The following is a 22,623-nucleotide window of genomic DNA, read 5'->3' as shown; positions in this document are numbered from 1 at the left end:
GCCAATAGATTCAGACATCATTGGAAATGTCCTCTGTATTCTGCCTGTGTTCTTCTTTATTTCACTTAATTGTGCTTATGTATATATATGTGAATAACTGGAAGACTCTCCGTGTTGTATTTATTCCTAATTATAGTAGCTTTTATACTCATTATGTAACTGGAAATTGGCAAAAAAACTTGATTTGCTGATTAGGTGATTGGTGATTGATTTGGTGATTTAGAATGTTGCTGTTCTGTATGAACGGACAAAAGATGTCATACCCTCTCCCAAAGGGTGCAGAAGAGGAAGTAGTAAAATCCCTGTTAGAGAGACCGGGAAAGAGTTTTGGAAAGTTTGAGTTGCATAAGAAGCCTATTTCAGAGCTAATGGTGATTTTTGATCTTCCAAATCATAGTTTTCCGCTTTAGGTGAAAGACTATCCCTTTTTTCCAAGCATAGTAGGCGAGATTCTTTTCTTCTACATCTATACCCATTAACTTGCTGTCTTACTATCTACATAACAGCTCACTAGGTACTAAAAGTTGCACTTAAATAATAACAAAGCTATGTGTAGGTGATTCTTGGAGTTTTAAAAATACATTTTAACTGAACAAACAACGTATCTCTAAAAATATCTTTTAGCAGTCTTCAGAGGTATTCCCACCAGTCATTCTGAACTGTTTTGGTAGATGATAGGCTAACTAATGTTGTAAGCTTCTGTACACATCTTGTTAATATTACTGGTTTTTCCTGTTTCTGCTGTAAGGTTGTGACACCCACACGTGTCAGGAAATACAATGTACATCTGAATATGCTATATGGGAAGTTTTCCTGAAATGTGTATTCTAAGCACATAGCTGCAGAATCTATATACTGACAGAGAAATATGAAATATGGAATTCCTTTTAAAGGAATTTCTATGGTAACTGTATTAGTTTCATTTGCTGTTAATCCTCTAGCATTTTTAGCCCAGTGTCCTTATAGAGTTGTAAGAAATTCTATCCGTTCTCAGGCTTTGGAAATGCAGTCATCAACTCCAGAAAGGATTTGACTTGAGAAGTGGAGGTTTTAAACCAGCTGGGAACAATGTGACAGAAGTCTCCATCTGCATTCATTCCATGTCTAGGCTTTTGAGAAGAAGGCTCAAAACCACAAACCAGAAAACACAGATGAGACTGGGTGGCATCTGTTTATCCTCGGAGCCTCCTGCTGTGGTTTCTGGTCATCTTCTCTCTTGTCCTCAGTCTCTGTTCCTCATCTCTCATCTGGTTCTTGTAGCCTGGACATGACTGCTGTACTTACATTTTAAAATCTCGATTTTAACATGTTAACAAACATTTGGGGATAGGAAAGGGGGGTCTGATTACAGCAGGGAGAAACACAGAAGCAGAGCTTTCCTTCATCTTTTTCCCCCTCCTTTTGCCTGTCAGGTTTATGATGTTGAAGTTCAGTGGGAAGAATCTGAATCTTCCTCATACCATTGGGCACCGGGGCAGAAAAATCCCTTAGGCCGAGCTGCACGGAGTTATTCCCCTAGCTGTCAGTATTTCCTAAGCAGAGAAGTGCAGGTCCCCATGCCAGACGCTGAGGAGCCTCAGCTGGATTTCCTGCTTCGAGGGTCGATGACTTCTCTTGTTTGAGCACCCTCCAACAGGATTCAGAAGATCTCTGCTTTCCACTTCAAGCCCCTCAATGTGTAATGTGTTGGGATTATTTTTTCTCAGCAGTGTAGTTTCGCAAAAACTGAAGCTGTTTTCAGGCCTGTGTGAGTTTTCCTTGCTGCAGTAGCCTTACTTAAATGTAAGTTATTGGAGTTTTGTTGTTGTTGTTTTTATTTTGGTTTATTGACCAATGCACAGAGTATAAAATGTCAATCTGAAACACTGGCGGCACAGCCAAAATGCAAGTCAGCCCATAAAACTCTTGATCGTTAGCTGATAAGAACAAAAGGAATGGTTTATGTTTTGAAGGAAAGGTACTATGAGGGGAAGGTGGCTTATTTGCATTCACATCGACACTTGAAAGTAAATGTGTTTTTATATATTTAGAAACATTTGATTGACATTATCTAGAGAGAAGTTTTCTTTTATGATCTGGCCACATGATAGCGCTTTATGTGCAGTAGACAAATATGCATGAGAGAACTGTGTTTAACTTTAGGAGTAGATTCTACAAAGCTGGGTCAGGGATCTCTTTGCTTATACTCGCTGTTTACTTTAAGGTCATGAGTAGTCCCATTATTTTAAATGCTGTGCTGACCAAGGTCAGAGAAGCTTTGCATGATCAAACCTTCAGCATGTGTTACCTCGTGCTGCTTTATTCCTTCATTTAAGATATTCACTAAGTTTTTCATTGACTTAATAGTATTTTGGTTTGTTGATGCCCGTGTCTCCTTCCCACTAGTTTAGACTACAGGATTGTCAATAATCGGCAGAATTATTTGGATTTTAATAGCTTTTCATTGCCTTTTTTTTTTTTTTCCTCAGGGGATTAAAAACAAAACAAAGCAAAATCCCATGAGCTATTGTGCCTCAACACATTATCTCTTAGGTATTTCTGTTGTCTTTTACATTGGGAATTTTAATGTCATTTTTCATTGAGATTTACCTTTTTTTTTAAGGAAACCTGTAGCCATGTATTGATGTATCCTGGAAAACCAGTCTTTCCTACACTGTATTCAGATAGCTTGTAGTCAACTTTCCAGTCATAATTTACTCATCCCTTTCAATAAATTAATGATCTCTCTCTCTCTTCTGTGGCATGAGTGCCCAAAGCTTAAGGGAAGAAAAAGCAGCTTTTCTGTGCAATTCTGTAGCCCTGTGTTCATGTTCTTCTGTTCTGTATTTGATGCTCAACAGATATCTGGGGCAGCTGAAATTGATTTTTAGTACCTTGAGAGCTGGTCTTGGATATGTCTTACTTCTTATTTTCTTCTTTTCTTTGTAGTTCATTCTGCTTTCTCTTGTATTTTTCATACCTCCTACTGAAGTCACAGAATGGTTAGACTGACTATTACTTTTCTAATGGATTAGTGGAGTACTGGAAAAGCCAGAGGATATTAGCCTTTTCACATTCAGATGTGTCATATACAATATATGTGGTTCTATGAATATTTAATTTGAGTGAAAGGCCTCTCTGAGTATGATTTCACTGAGTAAGAAATTGCTTTTCATTTCTGGATTTGCTGGATATCCAGTTTGCTTCCTTGCTTTTTAAAATGTTCATTGAACATTTTCAGCCAAACTGCAATCTTTGGCAAATCCGGATCCTAGTAACAAAATTCATATGGAGTTTTTGTTTTGATTTTAAAAGAGAATTTTGTCCATTGGATTTAATTGACATTTACTTCCTCCTCCTGTGTTCCCTCAGCTGGATCTTTACGGGCTGTGTTTTTCTGTAATGTCCCTCAAGCGATCAGACATGTTGGCACTTGACAGATAATGAGAGTTCAGGCGTGATATTGGAAAAAAGTAAGCTATAATTTTCCCTATATTACTTAATTCCATAAGAAATGGTATTGAGCTTCAGATTGTTATGCTGGAAATTAGAACTCCGTGATCAGAGAAAGCAAGCTATTCTATTGCTAAGGGAGCAGGAGCCTTTTCCCCAATCAGCAGTAAAACAATTTATGGGAGGTGTGTTTGTTTCTCCAGCACAAAATAAAAACTGTTTGCAGGGTATTGTAGCTAATGACAGGCTGGATAAATCATGCACCTGCAGAACTCTTGGTATACAATAGATACAACATTGCAGGAAAGAAATCAGAGCTTTGGTAAATGTCCTAATCCCACAGTGAGGTTTACAAAAGCGTGCAGGTCCATCCACAGGAGTTAGCTGCAGAGTGGTACGTTGGGAAGCTTTGCAGCGTTTACACAGTTCTTCCCATTGCATCCGGTAAAGTAAGCATTTTGTGGATGCAAAGACTTGTAATGTGCATGCGATGCTGGAATCAACGCTTTGCCTACCGCAGCTGAGGAAAAAAATGTGACTTTTTCTCATTTAGTAGAATTGTAGAAATGATGTTGTGGCACAGACGTTTTTCGGTTGGTCATAAGCATCCTTCTTCCCTGGCATGTGTGTCTGGACTGCACTCACTGGTTAATATCACAGACTTGCTTAAATTGTCAGCCAGCTGTTACTCTTGGGATTGTCTAAAAGGAACTTGTACATTGCAGATCTAGTGTGAGGAAAATCGTTTTGTATTCAAGACAGTGGTTGATTTATTGTTCAGGGAGTAATTCAATATACGTGTAGTAAACAGATACATCAGAAAAAACATTAAGATACTGCAGAACATAGTGAAACATACCTTTGGGTACTGCAAAAAGGGAAGAAATTCAAGTGTTAATGAAATAATTATTTTTCTCCCCGAACTATCGAAAAATAATGAGTTTCACAAAAGATGTTAGCTGTCTGTAAAAAGTCCCAATTTAGCAGACAGGTAAATGCTAAAATCAGTAATTAATCAGTAAAGCTCCTGAAATTGTGTTTCAGGCAGCGGTACATAGGTCCACATAAGAAAATAAGATGTAGGTAGAAGTGTTTTGTTGACTTGCAGCCAAACTAGTACAAGAGCCCTCTGTACCTAGGTATGTGATCCTAGGAAATGCACTTAACACATGTTAAAATTTTGTTCAATTTTTGTAACATCCCTTTGTGCCCTGTATTCTACCAAGGGAATGCTGCAAGTCCCAAATACTGCTGTGTAGTTTGCAGAAAAGACTTCAGGAGTGGCAACTGTCATACGTGAGAGAGGAATTCTTAGACCTTAATAAGGTAGGTTTTGTATATAATCACCAACTTTCCGTAAGATTAATGTTCACCATTGGACTTTCTTACCTGGCACAAACCCTCCCCTTCAAGTTCTTTGGCTCTGTGACTTGCATACTCTCCAGCCCCTGGTGAAAGAACATCCTCTTGTCGAGTTGCTCTGTACAGATGAGCTGGACGTGCGTTCAGAGGAGTATTGGACTGAGTGATTATTTCATATGGGTGACTTCTTTAGAAACCAGAACTAGGCAGCACATGCAGGTCATCTGCGTTGGGGTCTTAACCAGTGCTATCTTGCCAGAATTTACTGGAAACACTCAGATCATGCTCATCTCAGGTTAATATAATGCTTCACTATAAATTGTCACCTTGGTGTTGTAAAAAAGGCTGGAGTAAATTTAACAGATGCCAGCGTGTTTTATTTTCAGAAGATAATTACTTAATGACCTACCATTACAGGGTCATATTGAATGTCCTTTTGAGGTTGTTATGACTTAAATTTCTCACAATAGATTCACTAAATAATATTCTGAACAGAGGAAATGGGCATTTTCCATGCCCTTACTCCTTTCAAAGGAAAGCAGGAGGGAGGAGGAGTGGAGTTAGAGTCAAGATATTCACCGAGTTCAAAACTAAATTAAAGGTTTAAACTAGACCAGTAAGAATCCCATCTAACAACATACCTTTTAATCCCAGTTTACTTTTTACAAATAACCTAACAAAGATAAAGAAACAAACAACAAAAAAAACCCTCTGGAAAGTCTCCACTTTTCCTTCTGTGGAAGGAAGACATACAGATGAGCAGTTCAGGAGCATGAGTATCCCCATTCCCTATGGCTGGGTACAACGTAGGTAATAACATCAATGCAAGTTTCTCTTATGCATGCAAAATTTCTTTCCTTATTGCAGAGAAACCAGTTTGAAACACAGGAGCATTTCTTGTGACTTTTACTTGATGTTTGCACTGAGCTTGCCTGGTGAGATACTAGTGGTGGTAGTGCTTTTTGGGAGGTGTAAGCATGCAGAAGTTGACTGAAACCCAATGGTCTCTTGCCTGAAGAACCATCGGGTAACAGCAACTTTTGATTACACCCAGGTCTTGCACACAGGTCACCAAGAGACTTTAAGGCTTTAATCTGAATTGTCACTGGCCTATCTCTTGTTGCTAATTCTTTGCCCCTTGGTGCTGATGTGAATGAGAAGATGGCAGAAAACCAGGCTCTTCATGGCCTCTTCCTCAAAGCGTGAAGGCCTTCATTTTTCAGCTCCCCTGCTCACTCTCTGTAACTACAAGAGCAATGTTTCATACTTTGCCCAGGAAAAATATGCTCTTAGGATTCAAGTAACAGTTAAAAGTACAACATGAATTACAGTGTTGAGTCACTGGAAATGACAGCAATTCTAACCAGAGAAGTGTGAAAACCATATATACTTTGTTTTCAAGGTGTAATTCTGGGGAAAAATAACAATGAGTGGCAGACTCTTTTTCTACAATACATTCCTCAAGAGTTATTTAGATAATTTGGGACCTACCCTAAAAAGTCTCTCAGTTTAGCATTCCTCTTGGGCCCCAGCTCTAAGTGACTCAGCTGTGCTGGTTGTGTCCTGCAGGCATGGGTCACCTTCGTCCAGTTTGGGGGGAGCCTGCCGAGCCCAGCTAGCCCACGGAGAAGATTCCTCTCTTACCTATCGGGAGGGGCAGATGGGCTGCACACTCTGAGTTTTGGCCTGATGCGGGTTAGTGCTCCGTGCTTGTGGATCCACTGGATGAGCTATAGTCTTACATGTATGCCGAGATATGAAATATAGACTCATCATTTCTCTGCGGTTTCAGTGGAATGCCATTTCTCTTAGTTTATCCTGGTTTTCCAGGTACAGCATATTGAGTTTCAATCCCATGACTGGAAAAACAATGTTTCTCTTAAAATTTAGTTGTGTCTCTGAAGTTTTTTCATAAAGGTTATGAGACAAACTTGATAAACTCAAAATCTGCAGCAGCCAAATATTAAGAGCTCAGTTCTTACTGGAACAGATGGAATCTGGTTCTAGACTGTAAAAGATTTGCAAGCTATAGTGAAAGATTATGTTGGGGAAAGTAGCAGCACAAAATTCCTCTTTCCTGATATTAAGAAAAATAATCTGCAATATCTTCCAGGTTTAGTTTTCATAACAATCCCAAAAGAAAACAACACCCCCACTCTTCAATTTCACAGTTACCACAATCTTCAAGTTCTCCCAGATGGATTTTGTGATGAACTAACTTCAGATTTTGTTTGCCAGTTTCAGATTTTCTCTAAGCAAGAAAACAAATGCATCATTTTAGCTCATGCAGTAATGTTTCAGGGCAGCTATTTTCATTTCCGACTTTTCCAGGTTATAGGAAAACTTTAATTTCTATGGGAACAGTAGATTTTGTACAGCATGCAAACTTTTAAGAGCACAGGACTGTGCTTTGCATTATGGCCTGATCCAAGTACAGGCTTATAGAGTTCCTGCAAGCAGTAGCTCCAGAATGGCAGTTTCTCTACTTGGCCTTTCCCAACTGCTGTAATCTTTTTGACATCCAAAGTAAGGGATGTCAGATCCCTTGAAGGGATAGGGGCAAGAGAGTGGACTTTTCAAACATAATTCCTTTCAAAAAAAAAAAACAAACACCAGAACAGAAGATACAGCTGAAGACAATACCATTCTGTAATCAAAATCCAAGGGACTCGAGACAGCTCAAATTGTGTGGGTCAAGAAAATGACATCATAGCTCTAGGAAGTTACTTTTAAAAGATGAGGTAGTGGGAGGCTAAATTCAGATGTTATTTACACCTCTTTAATCCTGCTTGTCTTTTTTTTTTTTTAAAGTCAATGCAAGCAGAGAGGTAACATAGAGCAGAGTATTTGAGCCTCTCTCTTCTGTTGAAGTGCCAAAGGCAGTAATAATCACAGCATTTTGGAATAGTTGGCAGAAGGGTATCTGATAGATGTAGTCAGTTTTGCATTCAGTGTGATGTAGAATTTCAGAATTAGCACATAGTTTTCCTGTTGGTTTCCTGCATGGTGATGTTGTATTGCAAAAGCATGGAGAGCATGGGTGTGATAACATGAAGACAGTCTATGATATGACTATTTATGTTGCTCAATGTCCTAGTCAAATTGTGTGCTTTATTCACATACAAATAGGAAGGAGTGGCTGCTAGTTCTTATGTCTTCTATAAACAGCTTTAAAAGTTGGACATGTTGCAGCAGTCAAAAATTTTGCCACCATTTCACATTTGCACAGTGCTTTGAAGATAAAAAGTGCTCCATAAATACTATGTTCTGGTTTTTCCACTGTTAGACTTCACACATCAGCTATTAAAAGAACTAAGAACTGAAAGCAGTTAAGCTCAAGAAATAGTCGTAATGCTAATAATACTTTGCACTTCACTCATGCTTATGTCCCAAAATGTTCCAAAGTTTTACAAACTGGAGGAAAAGTTTAGCCTAGAATTTTTAGAGTAACGTTGTCCATACTTACAAGTCAGAGAAATGAAGGCATAGGAGAAAAGCATCATATTTTAAAATATGCTTAGACATTTAAATTTTAGTGATCTCAATTTTAGATTGCATCAGACCTTTAGGGTATAAACTTACTAGAGTGATTTATTCAAGGAGAAGAAAATTCTCCCCTGGCTTTGTAATATTTGTTGTTTCTGGCAAAACATAGCAAGGAGGGCAACACTTCTTTTTTGTTGTAATCTGATAATTTTCTGCAGAAGTTTTCTGAGCAGGTTGTCCCAGGAGTGGCAGCGGGGGTCTACCATGGACAACCTCACAGATATAAATAAGACAGGGTTATGGGGAGAGGTGATACCTTTCATTGGAGTAATCAAGGTACTTAGGGGGAAATAAATGCACTTTCAGATCTTGAATAAAAGCCTGTGTGCCACAAGACCTGGCCAGTTTGTGGTGGATTTACCTTTGCTGACTGCCAGACACCCACCCAGCTGCCCTTTCACTCCCCCTCCTCAAGAAAACGGGGACAGAAAATAAGATGGAAAAGCTTGTGGGTCGAGATAAAGACAGGGAGATCACTTAGCAGTTATCCCCACAGGCAAAACCAGACTCAACTTGGGGAAAACTAATTTATTGCCAGTTAAAATGAGTTTGGATAGTGAGAAGCAAGGACAAATTAAGACAGTACCTCCCCCTGACCCTTTTCCCAGGCTCAGCTTTGCTTCTCCATTCCTGACCCTGTGCCCGCTCCCCACCCCTAGCAGCACAGAGGGATGGGGAATAACAACTCCTCTCTCCTGCTCCTCACGCTTTTCCCATGCTCCAGCGTGGGCTGTGGTTCCTTCAGGACACATCCTTTAGCACGGGATCCTCCATGGATGCTGACCTGGGGTGCCTGCTCCAGATGGACTCTCCGAGGGCTGCAGGGGAGCCTCCTCATGCTTCTCCTGCTCTCCCTGGGATACTCGCAGGGATGTCTCTTCCTTTTTTCCTCACTCCCAGGCAGCATTTTGCCCTTTTCTTGAACACATGGAATCGGCTGTGTCTGGGCACCTGCACCCTGTGCACCATTCCTCCCTCCCAGTGCTCCCAGTTGGCCCAGCACCTTTCCCGCAGGTGCCTCTGCACCGAGCTGGGAAAGCTGCAGATGGGCAGCATTTTGTTGTTCAGGGGACACCTTGAATTCCACACGTCGACTTCTGGGGCCCCTGATCTCACATCTTAGCTCCCCCACCAGCCTAGGTTGGAGCCACGAGGTGACCAGGCTGTCCCGGGACTTGGTGGCTGGCGATGCAGATGTCTCTCTTCTCTGGGTGACAGCCTGGACAACTTCAAGATTTCAAAGTCAATTATCCTGGGAGTGTCTTCATGTATTGACTTCTGTTTTGTTTTGTTTTGTTTTCTGGAGGTAAGCCAGGAAAAAGAGAGAAGCTTTCATCAGGGCAGAAATAGTAGCCCCTGCTGCAAAGCCGTCCGGAGCAGAGGGCTCTCCTCGCAGGCCCTCCCTCCCACAGCCACCCCCAGGGGCAGCGGGGTACGTGGGGCTTCGCTTCCCGCCTCTGCGTCCCGAGTGGACGTGCAGTAGGACACCCGGCTCATCCTTGATGGTCTGAATGGCTCAGCGTTTCTCATGCGTCCCCCGCGAGGTGGGAGCTGGGTGGAGCAGCAGAAGGGAGACAGAGGGGCTCATCCATGTGCTTGCATTCGGAGCTGGGGCTGCACCATGCCTCCAGCACAGCAGCAGGTACGGGAAGGCGTTCTGTGTAGCAAGCAAGTGCGAAACAAAACGCAGTCAACAGGCAGAAGGTTGTTCAGCATCTGAGGCAGGCTGTTTAAAAAACAGGCTTATTTTTGCTCCCTTTCTCTAATACAGGAACAGGTATTGTGCACGTCTGCGTAGTGCTAATAGCACGTCTCTCCTTGCTGCCACGGGGTTCGCTGCCAGAGTGAAAATAATCAGTTAACAATTATCACATCCAACAATGTATCTTCACATCCCATCAGCCACAGATATTTTCCACTGGTCCATACAATGCAGACCCACCAGAAATAATAGGAGATAGCAAAGCTATTGTTAGGATATAGCAGCTCGATATTCACAGAATATACAACCAGGGATGAACTCCTCAAGAGAAGTTAATAAGCAGCCACACCTGAATACCTGATGTTTATAAAGGGGAGAAATGTACATGGAGAAGTACGTTATGGCTAAAAACCTACTTGATCTGTCCGAAACAAAACCTAGCCTTCATGTCTCATGTAGAAGCAAGTCTATCAGGGCCCGGAAAAGGAGATTTGTCTTTGAGGAGTGATCTGAGAGATAAGTAATATGTCAAAGGAAAAAAAATGCAGTTTCTGCTCCTTGGGGAAAGAGGGTAAAAGGGGAAGGGGGAAGAAAAAAAAAAAAAGAAAAAAAAGAGAAAAAAAAAGAGAAAAAACACATTAAAACCCTTCAGTTTTTTGCTAGCTTATAGTCTCTTTCCTTTGATTTGTCATGATTTAAATTCATACAAAAAGATTTATTTCAAATAAGCCCCTTTAACTGTAGGGGCAGATTTTTTTTTTTTTCCCCTGAAGCCTTTTATAAGAACAAAGTAACCACTTGTCACACACAGTGACTAATGAGAGTTTAGTGTGGGTTTTAGTGTTCATTCCTACGCTTTGTGTTCAGCTAGTCGTAAGTTAAATCTTTAGAAATCACACCGCAGGCATCCTTCGCTTAGGGGTGGGGGCGGGAGGCGAATCTGTCGAGATATTGAGAACTGGGGAGCGGAAACTGCTCTTTTCAGGCTTCCTAATCTGTGGCACAGGAAATAAACACATGCAGGAAGTCATTTGGCCTTTTCTTGAACTTAAAGTTTATACAGCAATTGATAACCCAGGCAAACTTTGTGTACTTAAACTTTTAAAAATTAAATGAAATAAAGAGGGCATGTTGCCAGCGTGGCCTGTAGTTTCCACAACCAGCTCATCAAAATACAGTATTAAAAACTGGAAAGATTATACAGGGTATATATTTTTATAGCTAGAATGTGTCCTTGAAACCTTCTTGTATGTCTTCTCTCTGTCCCCTTTTCCTTCCATTTCACTAATCCTCTCCCAATGAAACTGAGCTGAAGCATTCAAATGAAAGTGTAAGTTGTATTTGTGAAGCTGTTTTCTCTGCTTCTGCATCAGAATCTGCTCTTTCATCCTTTCCGTGACCTTCTCATTTATCTTGTAAGCACTTTGGGGTAAGGATGGTCTGGGACCATGTGAAACACCTCATTCGATGGTGGCCCGTGTGATATTTGGTGAGTGCTACATATATTGTGTATAAAAGTTGACTTTGAAAGGAGGGTAAAAATAAATGAAGCATCATTATTGAATGTAGCGTTTGAAATGGACAGTATCAATTTACTAACAGGGAGAGAATCATAGGTTGGAAAAGACCTCTAAGATCATCAAGTCCAACCATCCGCCCAACACCACCATGCCTGCTAAACCATGTCCCGAAGTGCCACGTCTACACGTTTTTTAAACACCTCCAGGGATGGTGACTCTACCACTTCCCTGGGCAGCCTGTTCCAATGCCTGACTGTTCTCTCAGTAAAGAAGTTTTTCCTAATACCCATTCTAAACCTCCCCTGCCGCAACTTGAGGCCATTGCCTCTCGTCCTATCACTAGTTACCTGGGAGACGAGACCAACACCTGCCTCACTACAACCTCCTTTCAGGTAGCTGTAGAGAGCAATAAGGTCCCCCCTCAGCCTCCTCTTCTCCAGACTAAACAGCCCCAGCTCCCTCAGCCGCTCCTCATAAGATTTGTTCTCCAGACCCCTCACCAGCTTCGTTGCCCTTGTCTGGACATGCTCCAGCACCTCAATGTCCTTCTTGTAGTGAGGGGCCCAAAACTGAACACAGTACTCGATGTGCGGCCTCACCAGTGCTGAGTACAGGGGCACGATCACCTCCCTACTCCTGCTGGCCACACCGTTCCTGATACCAGCCAGGATGCCGTTGGTCTTCTTGGCCACCTGGGCACACTGCTGGCTCAGCAGTGTGCCCAGGTGCATATTTATAAGCATTTCTAAGAAATATTATTTATGTTCCTATTTCTGAAGCTTTCACTGTACTACTAAGGTCACTGTAAATTTAATGCTTTAAAAAGAACAGTTTCAGGTTTATAATAATTACAATTAGTTGGTGTGAATTTGCATGGGATATTGAGAACACCTTTGCCAATAAAATGAAAGCAAGCAAAACCCAAATGCAGAACAGAATGTGGAGGAAAAAGTACATTTGCATGTCTTTGAAGAGCAACCTAAATATCTGCTAAAAATGCATCCATTTCTAATGCATCTTCTACTCTTTTTGTAAACTGATTTTTTCCCTGCCCTAATAAACCACCTTTATCAGTGCAAGCATTTATTATGAATATTTTTTGTAAAAAGAGGACTAGAAGCAGAAAACTGCACTTAAAGCAAAATGAGAGAAAGCCAGAAAGAATGAAAGTGATTAATTACACATCCACAGTCTGGGTTACTTTCAGATGAAGTTATTCAATTAACTTGAAAAAAAAAAAAAAAGAAGTTAAAGTTTTGGGGGGTTTTGTTTCACATTTTAAGTAATTAAAAAATGTAATGAAGTTTCATAGTCTGTTTAGAAGATTATATATTTGCAATGTTGAGATAGTTTTATAAAGTCTTGGCCTTACCTAGCCACTAGATGGGATTTCAGAACTTCCAGAAATATATCAAAATATTGGCCTCAAATTGCAATTTATTGTTAAATGGACATAGCTGATCAGGAGGTCAATAAATGTCAATACATGGTTCATGATAATAAATAAATACGGAATTTTCAACTATTAATCTGGTAGGATTGCACCCTCTATACATTTTCAGAACATCCCCTTACCTCTGTCACTGCTCTGTTGCCCATTTGATTTACATCCCAGCCTGAAGTCTAACAGTCATCAGTCTTTCTTTGGGTGTTACAGTGTTTCGCTGATATCTTTGAAGGAATCATTTTTTTTGCTTTTTTCAGTTCCTTACAGGAAACATTCACGTTTGTTGCAGACCGTGTGGCAGTATGTATATGCACAAAGATGATGTGTCGCTGCATTGTTTGTATTCTACCCTAAAAGCTATTTTTACATTGCATTTCTTTCTTTTTTGATAGTCCAGCTCCACAGTGAGAACGTACCAAAACAGTAAATCGAGAGTGACCATGAGCCCCGGCTTTAGCTCCCAGTGGAATAGCAGCCAACCTGCTTGGAATACGTACACCTTTCCAAGAGCAAGCTTGCACTACCAGTCCCATGCTAGCTACACCTACTGTGCTGGACATCCCGCTGTAAGTAATTCTAACCTTTCTGCAGTTACCTGAACGGGCTGCAAGATTCCCTGGGAGGTGGAGGCGCTCAGGGGCTGGCAGTTCAGCACACTCCGCCGGCGCTCTTTGTGTCCCACGGCAGTCAGAACAGCTCATGTGTACTAACCGTAACTCTAGAAAATATAGAATGAGTCTAAGACGTAAGCAAATGTGAAAGTTTCATGGCTCAGTAGAAATGTGTATATTTTTGTACATTTAGCAGTCCTTCTCCTCGCATGAAATTATTGTTGTGTGTCTGGGTTTTAGTGTCAGGGATGTGGGCTGGAAAGCAGGATTATTGATGGCTTCTTTTCTGTTTCTACTGAGTCTGTTAGATAAATTAAGTATTCTTTCTATTTCAGAGATTTTAAATTGTGTGGATGAGTCAGTGAAGGAGGGCATCCCTTGTAATCATTAGATTTGCTAATATTACTACTTTATTATTAATGTGATCAGTAGTGAACTCACAATCTTGTTGCTAGGCGAAGAGTACTGGTCTTCTGTAATTTGCGTGAACTAGTGGCCAAAAAGAATGGGGAGGGGGCGCTTGCTGTTGTTGTGTGTTTTAGTTTGACAACCATGAAAGGGTCACAGCTGAAGGCGGATGGTGGCTTTTGTCATATTGGTGCAGCAGACTACTTACAGCAGAGCCCTTTCGTTCTTTTAGTTTCTGATTTTGAAAGACTCTGAGAGAGTCAACTGGGGAAGACCTCGTTAGTGCAAGCAATCTTCCTTTTTTCCCACTCTACACTTGGTTGTTTTAATGTTTGGATTTGAACTTAGCCTTGGATATTGTTAGAACTTCTTAAAGGACATACTATCTTAACATCCTGTCATGTGTATGTAATGAAGTTTTGTCATCCCATAGTGAACTCCAGTAGGAAAATAGGGGAAAGTGCAGCTTTTACTACAGAAGGAAAATTGTGCTATGCAATCTCATTGCGAGATCTTTGTGATTTGATTTAGATCTGCTATCTTACCTGCCAATAGACTGTTGGCCAGAAATTTGGGTTAGGAATTGTCTCAAGCATTACCATGGTAATTGAAATAAAGGAGGGGAATAAATTTGTAAAATCTTATCTCTTTTTCTGAGGTGGTGAGATCTCAGAGTGAATTAAACATCTCTATGGATTCTGCTGTTTGCTCAATTCCATTACGGTGTCATTGAAAATGATAAAAACTGTTGTGAAGGAAAAAAGCTATTTGGCATTGGAAAGGCACAGATATTTTCCTCATTTAGAATGATGGCTCAGAAAGAATCCCTGTACAGCTTAATTTAACTTAAACTGTGGCTATTCAAGTCATTAACTGCTCCTTAATTTTGATCATTTAGAATAAACAGTACCCTCTCTGTGAGTCGAACTTTGACTCTACGTAGCAACAGAGTGAACAAGAAGAATGCTATTCTGCCTGTAAGATGCTTTAAAAATGGAGACACCTTTGTATCCATATGAATTAAAATGTCAGTCAAAGCACAGGAGTCTTTTTTAGACTAATTCCACAGTTTCTCTTTCCTTTGTTTAGACTAGAGTTGATGGTAGCTCAGCTAGAATTGCTTTATCTGTAGAATATTTGTTTGCATTGAGCACCTTAATATGTAGTCACTGGAAACGATACTTCAGTCTGGAAGTCGGTGTAGCTGATTATTGGAAAGTAGAGATTTCAGACTAGCAGAGTTGCGTAAATCTTTGTGCAGATTGTTTGATTAGTCCTGCCCTCAGGTCCCTGGGTTCAACTGTTTAGAAAACTTGGCACATTTCTTGGCTGCTGCTCACCTGAGGAGCTCTGCTGTGGTGCTGCTCAGCAGAATACTGGACTGATCTCCTAGGCTGCTGGTAAGAAGCTGTAATAGGTTAGCTGCCATTGCAGTGCCCACCACTGGGATCGTGTACTTTTTCCATACCTTCCCTACTTCTGCAGGCTCTGAGGGTGAGGCCGTAAGCGGCGCCCGGGCAAGGCACTCCAGCAAACTCAGCTCCTCCCACCTGCAGCATCAGGTGAGGGCCAAGTTTTCCGAGAGAAAAAAATGCCTTAATATTTCCTTGAATATCCGTTGCTCTGTATATGATAAAGTTAGAATTAGTCTGGTTCCTGTTTCTACCTTAGATTTGTTTAATCTGGGCTCAAACCAACACCTCTGTGGCAGATGAGAAGAGTAAAAGCTGGATATGGAGGAGCTCCTTCATTTGTGAATCTTCCCAGTGTAACATGATCAACTGGTTATCTACTACATTTCAGAGGATTTTATTTGTCCTCATCTGACACAGGCTCACCCGAACAAGCTGTATGTGTTATTACTGTATGAAGCTGTTTCTGCAAAACCTCCCACATGGAATATGTCTAGAGATCATTGTAGTTTCTTGATGCTTTGGAGGCTAACAAACTTATGAGTGCTTTGCAAGTTCAAGGCAGACAAATGTCAGGGAGTTGGATCTGGCCTTGAAGTACTTCAAGATATTAGTCCCTGGAGAGCATGCCAAGAGAAAAGCTTTGAATTTCTCTGCTGTTTGGAGGAAAGCTGAAGGAAACAGAAAAGATTCATGTTAATTGGGCCAAATGTAACTCAAAAAAAAGAAAAATCCTCTAATTCATTTTTTTTCTGAATGAAATAAAAAATATCATACCAAGTGCAGTGTTAAGAGACCTTTATGACTCTGGCTGGTCCTGAGAAGTATGTCTGAGCCAAAGGTGAGGTTTTCATTTTATTTTGTCCAAGAGCACACTCTGCATCTCTCTTCCGTAGTGCCACAATCATTGATTAAAAGCAGTCTTTTCACCCTAGGAAAGAAGAGAACAGGAAGTTTGTTGTAACAGAGTAATTTTTCAGCTCTTGGAGTAATCTAAGGGGAAAAAAGACTGCATATCATCACAGTCAACAGTGCAATGCAGTTAGAAGACACTAACTTCTGCTAGCTATACTGGAGGCAGGATACCCTGTAGGATCAGTGTATACTAATATGAGTGATAATGTGGTGGATGGCCCTTACAAAGTATACGACAACTTGGTTTTCCTATTAGGGGCTAGAGATTCCCCTGGCATTTACACACAGAGGCTTGCAGCCAGAGCAATATAGCATGTAGTGCTCAGAATAGGAGGGAGACACCTAGCCATCTAACATGCTTTCTCTTTAACTGTCTTCACACAAGGAAGATAAAAAAGAAGATTAAAAAATAGTCAAAGTAATTCTGATTATCCCCACTGGGCAAGATAGGAACATCGTTTGAGCACTTCCACATCTGTGCGGGTTTCCTACCCATGCTTTTTCCATTGTCTCAAAGACTCACGTGATTTCCCTTTCTCCACATTTTGCTGGAAGGATGATAGAATTTCAGTAGATCTTAGGAAATCTTGTCCAGTGAATTAACTCTTAACAAATAGCTACTTAGATTGTGGTGTAATTTTAAAGTAGTACATGTGTAAAGTGGGCAAACAAAACGCAGATCTCATCTGCTTTTGACAGTTTCAGTTGAAATTGTAAGGGAGTCTCTTGTGTCTTTCTTGAATATTCATGTAGCAGTCACAGATATCTGCCACGCTCACTGATGTAGAAGTCAGCCCTTACTTATGCAGGAATTTGTCAATGTGATGTTCTTTGATAAAGCACACAGTACTGTTGCAGACTGAGTTACCCTGCAGGGTTTGAAACTTTTATTGTAGGCCCATGGGACGATGAATTTAGTGGCATGTATTAATTTCTTTATGTGCATACAACTCTGTAGCATATATGATGTCTTTGCATACCTTATCTAGATATGCAACTCAGCATATGTAGGACTTTCTGCTAGAATCTCTTCTGCACTCTAACGGGATTTGGTCATGTTCCACTAGATCAGTGACAGCCTTTAAAGCATGATTGGTTAAATCTGTAAAGTTATTATTTGGAGCTCTACAGATAATGTTTACAAGCTGTTACATCTGAGATGTCATATGTGGATCAGACAATCGGTTTGCTAAGCAGTACTTCTGTCCCCATTCCAACAGTCTGTCCCCAGACTTCTTTCTGCTAACTTCTTTAAATGCATGATTGCTTCTGAAATTATGCTGTTAGTGGGAATGTGCAAAGCAGAATCCAAAAAAAAGTGACACAGAGTTCTATGAGATGCTACTGGCCTTCTTTAACTCACTACTCTGAGCCCTAGCAGGATCTCAAATCTTCAGTCTTAGGAATCTTAAGACCCAGTAGAAGGAGCTATAGCTCCCTTTGCGCTTTCCCCCTGACAATTCTTGGACAGAAAAGCAGAAAGGGAGCAAGGCTATCACTGTAGGCCACATTAATGGAAGGTCCTACTCACTGTCATCATGACTATGCAGAGTGCATCGCAAAAATTCCCAGTGGCAAGAAGGTAACCCTCATTGCTGGTGACAGAACTGCAGGACTGCAATATTGCACAGCTGTAATGCTTTATGTAAAGTGACTGTTTTGATCATTACCACACAAATTGGATTAACATCTGTACTGAGCTCTCTGTGATTGACTTTATTAACAAATTATTTTGTATACATTTATAAAGTAAGAAACCCTGCAATTTTTATGTGATTAGATAATACAATATTTAGGGACCACCTGGGAATGTGAGATGCAATTATTAATTTGTATGTATACGCATATATATCTACTGGCTTAATTATTAGCTTGTATATATCTGTTTCTGTACACAAGTTTTTGGCTAAAATCCTTACAGAATGACATACGAAGGTTCTCAGGGCAGGGCTGGTCTTGGGTGTTGATCTCTAGCCTTTTAATGTGATCTTGTCTTCTGAAATGTAAACCTAGTTAGGGAAAACATTCTTGTAAGAAGTGTAATATCCTACTCAAAATCAGTTCTGTAGCACAGAAATAAGACTGACAGACGCAATATACTGATACGTGCCAAATTCTTAATGTAGACCATAAATTATGTGACCATACACTATAATGCAAAGAGGATGTTTTAAAATGCAGATTTCCTTAAATCCAGGGAGTGTTCAATACATACAGCATGGGTGTCCTGTTCAAAACAGGCTTTGTTTCTCTAGAAATAGAACAAACCAACAATCCATTTTTGTTTTCATAGCAAGATCTTTCCAGTGAATAATTTTCGTTGCACCTCTTCTTAGAGAATGAGACAGTGCTGAGAGTTAAATGCTTATGCAGTATAATACTGTCCTTTATCACGGCTAATTTCCAAGATAGCTGTTTAAACAGAAGCTGTTGCTTTCTGATCTGGCTTGAGCCTCCTGCCTGATTCATTTTGTAATGACACGAACAGTGGATTGTGGATTCATGGAATAGAGCTGGTCTGATTAGAGATGAAGAAGCTTCCTTTCACACATCCACATCCTTATAATCAGCAATGATGGAGAAGGAAATAAATAGTACAGTAGGCATGAATTGGAAATGTCTTTGTAAGAAACTCTCAATTTCACTTGAATTTCTGAAGTCTTGGTTTTCTCTATCCTTAGCGTTAACCCCTTCTTACCCATAAGAGCCTTTCGTGGAGATTGATCTCTGCTGCTCTTCAGCCAGTATTTCTTTGATGCTGCAGGCCAATGTCGTTATAGTAGCCTCGGGTACAAAAAATGGAAACAGATCCAAAGATCATACACTGTTGAAGGACCATTGAACAAAATGTCTGCTACATGACACTTTGGTCACAGTCTTTCAGTATATAAAGCGTAAGGGATGTATTTTGATCCTCTAAAGATGGTGATCACTTTACAGAGCACTGTCACAGCCCCAGCTTCAGAAGCCCATTAGTTAATCTGGGGAAAGCTCAAGTGTGGGCTGGAGAGAGATGTGAAAGAGAGTTCCCAATCACAAGGAAAAAAGATTTATCACCAGAAGCTATTTTTTGTAATTGCTGATATGTTTCTTATGAAATACTGCAGGAAGAAGTGAGGGAGCAAATGAAAGAGGCAGTCATTAAAGTGAGAATGAAAAGGATGACATCTCTGTTGCTGGGTGTCCGTTGTGGTATGTGCCGGGTAGGAGGAAAGTGAATGAAGAATTGTGGAGAAAGGAATTTTTTTTAATTGACAAGATCTTGTATCTATCAGGTGCAATGAGTAGCTTAGTGATCAAGTGCAAATCCATATGCTAACTGCTGACGTAAGTTATTTACTCTGTCTATCTATTACCTCCATCTACAGGAACAGAGCCTCACAACCATGAACTTATTAGGCCGCAAACGTAAAACACATTTTCACTGTGTCTCAGCAGCTTTGGGGAAGAGAGGGTGGAAATTTCAAACCCCCAAACAAATATGTCGCTTAATTAACTTTTCTCACCATCTGTGCTTACTTATAGCTGAGGCAAGCGGTACCAGTGACTTGTGAGATTGCTTTCAATGCTGCCTCTTTAGGCCAGCTTTTCAAAGCAGCAATCACATGCAGTTAATTCCGATCAGATCAGCTTATCAGCTCAGTTCATTGTAGCACTTTCATAATCATTCGTGTGTGACAGCCCATTAAAACTTGGCCAGGCCTTTAAAAAAAAATTGTAAAATCCACGAATGTGTTTTACATTCAGCCTTTGAGGTATCCAGTGTATTTGTTTTGTGTATTAACCTTTGAAATTGAACTACTGTGAAGGGTTGTAGGGAAAAGTCACTAGTAATATATGACTTTTGCCAAAGTAGTTTACTGTATTTTACCTCAATGAGTAGTTTTATTTAAAAATATATATATGATGCTGTGATAATTGTGTTAAATGCTGTCTGCTGCTCCACTTGACTCCTGCAAAGGTACAATGCTGCAGGTGCAGCCTGCCAGGCCCAGGAGGGCTAATGTGGAGTGTGTGAAAGGCCACTGCCCATGGGTGGTTCAGGTTGACAAGTGAGGTTCTCCTTTATGGAGGACTCTTGGTGGATAGCAATTACAGTTGGAAGTTGATTGCCCTGGTCAAAAATGGCAGGGCCTCTCCCAGTGGAGAGCACTGATAATGCAAAACATTTCAACTGACTTCCAACAAATATTTTTCAAAAAGTCTGGGGAAATGGAGAAGTTCCACCTAAATTTGAGTTTGGAGATGTGTGGTTTCAGAATTCTGATTTTTATCATAGAATCATAGAATCATGGAATGGTTTGGGTTGAAAGGAACCTTACAGATCATCTCGTTCCAAGCCCCCTGCCATGGGCAGGGACACCTTCCACCAGACCAGGTTGCTCCAAGCCCCATCCAACCTGGCCTTGAACACTGCCAGGGAGGGGGCACCCACAGCTTCTCTGGGCAACCTGTTCCAGGGTCTCACTGCCCTCATAGTAAAGACTTTCTTCCTTATATCTAATGTAAATCTACCTTCTTTTAGTTTGAAGTCATTACCCCTTGTCCTATCACTACGTGCCCTTATGAAAAATACCTCTCCATCTTTCTGGAGGGAGACATTTTCACATTACGTGTGAATTTGTTTAATGCTGTTTATTCCTGTATCTGCCACTCATTTACACATCACAGATATTATGTCTTGTTATTCTTTCTCACCAGATTAATTAAAGAATGTTGTGGATTGATATTACTTGATGTCTTTTACAGATTTGTCTCTAGCTTGTATTTTAAGAGAAAAAAATCAAATTTTCCAGAAAAAAAGACAGAACAAAATATCTTTTTCTAAACTATTAGTAATAACAAGATTGGAAAAAACCCTCTGTGTGTAACTCTTGTGTAGTTACTTTCAGTAAGAAAGATTTCTGTGTGGAAAATATAATTGTAATCTTTTAAATGACAAAAAATAGATATAGCTATATATCCAAAGTATTGGTAAAATATGTACCGCTGAAAAGTTTCTCACCCCCTCCTAGTACTAAGAAGGTCAACCGTTTTGGGGATGGGAACTTTTTGTTTACAAACAGACTCTATAGGAATTTTCTTGCTCATTCTAGAGGTGGCAGATACACGCAGACAAAAGGTATTTTTGAATAGACTTGAAAAATACAAACCAGATGTGCTGCCTTTTTTTAAAAAAAAAATTCCCTAAATTTAGACTGTAAAATAGACTTGTAGGAGGCAGTAAATACAGATCTCAGTAAATGTCTATAATTTACAACTACAGATATATATCTGCCTGTACATATCTCTACACGGATTTGTGTCTGCATTCATATATGTGTGTGTGTGTCTATATATATGTACATACGTGCTTCTAATGTTTATTTGTGTTTTGGATTTCTGCTTTAATTTAGCAAATAGCAGGTCCATGGTTCTAATTCAGCTTCTCCATCTCATTTCAGTGAGCCAGATGGGTTGTCTTTAGGATTTCTTTCTAAAGGTGATGAGTTCCTCCAAGCTCCAGATAAAATCCTGGTGTTAGGACTCAAGAGTAGATGTTACAAACTGCCAACCTGTCACATGTTTTGGAGACATCTGACACTTTTTGAAAGATTGATTATTTCAAAAGATCAGCAACTGTCTTGCTTTCATTTTAAATAGCTGACACGCTCAGGAGACTTCCTTGTTGTATTGCAGCCCCCAAGGGCTAAGAGTTTTGGACTAGTCCAAACAAATACTGCTTCAAATGATTTTGCTGATGGGAGTCTTTATCCTCTCTCTTATTTTTTAATTGGGGATATTGATTTAATATAAACCTACCCAACTTAGTGAAGGCATAGGGGATGAAAATTTTCTTTTTGCACTGAGACCTACCTCCTTGCCTTGAAGTTTTATTTACACCAGTCTTGCAAAAGAGATGATACTCAACAGCACTGTCAACAGCGACTTCAGTTTACAAAGAGAGCTGGAAGAAATGCATGTCTGTGGGAAATACTGATTTGTCAAAATTGAAACGTTCTTTTGATGAAATTTGAGGTTTTTTACCCATAACAAATTTCAAATGTTGTTGCTTTACTGGAAACCCAAATGCTGACCAAAGATCATTTGTCCCTTGCTGTTTTCTGGCATATGTTCCACCAGAGATTTACACACTTTGTTGAGAGCACATGATCTAAAAAAGACCAAAACTCCAGAGTTCCTTGCAAGGAACTTTTCCTGCTACTCAGGGAACAACTCCTTACAGTACTCTCTTGACTTTTTCCTGGGTAAGGACTCTATTGACCTC

General features: G+C 40.2%; 1 protein-coding gene across 5 annotated transcripts in view; it reads left to right on the top strand.

Annotated features, from left to right (window-relative positions):
* RBMS3 (RNA binding motif single stranded interacting protein 3) overlaps positions 1–22,623 on the top strand; it is a 722,203-nt gene that overhangs the window by 208,655 nt on the left and 490,925 nt on the right. For 3 of the 5 annotated variants that reach the window (XM_075418969.1, XM_075418970.1, XM_075418972.1), the window contains one exon: positions 13,402–13,575. The exons of 1 other annotated variant lie outside the window; for it this stretch is intronic. In XM_075418969.1, the coding sequence (XP_075275084.1) occupies positions 13,402–13,575 (174 nt within the window). The remainder of the gene's footprint in view (positions 1–13,401; positions 13,576–22,623) is intronic. One more of the 5 variants, XM_075418974.1, reaches the window with a different exon arrangement.

This window comes from Opisthocomus hoazin, chromosome 4 (genome assembly GCF_030867145.1).
Source record: "Opisthocomus hoazin isolate bOpiHoa1 chromosome 4, bOpiHoa1.hap1, whole genome shotgun sequence".
Classification (NCBI taxonomy): Eukaryota; Metazoa; Chordata; class Aves; order Opisthocomiformes; family Opisthocomidae; genus Opisthocomus; species Opisthocomus hoazin.
Note: the sequence above shows the minus strand (reverse complement) of the source record. Positions and strands in the feature narration are given on the sequence as shown.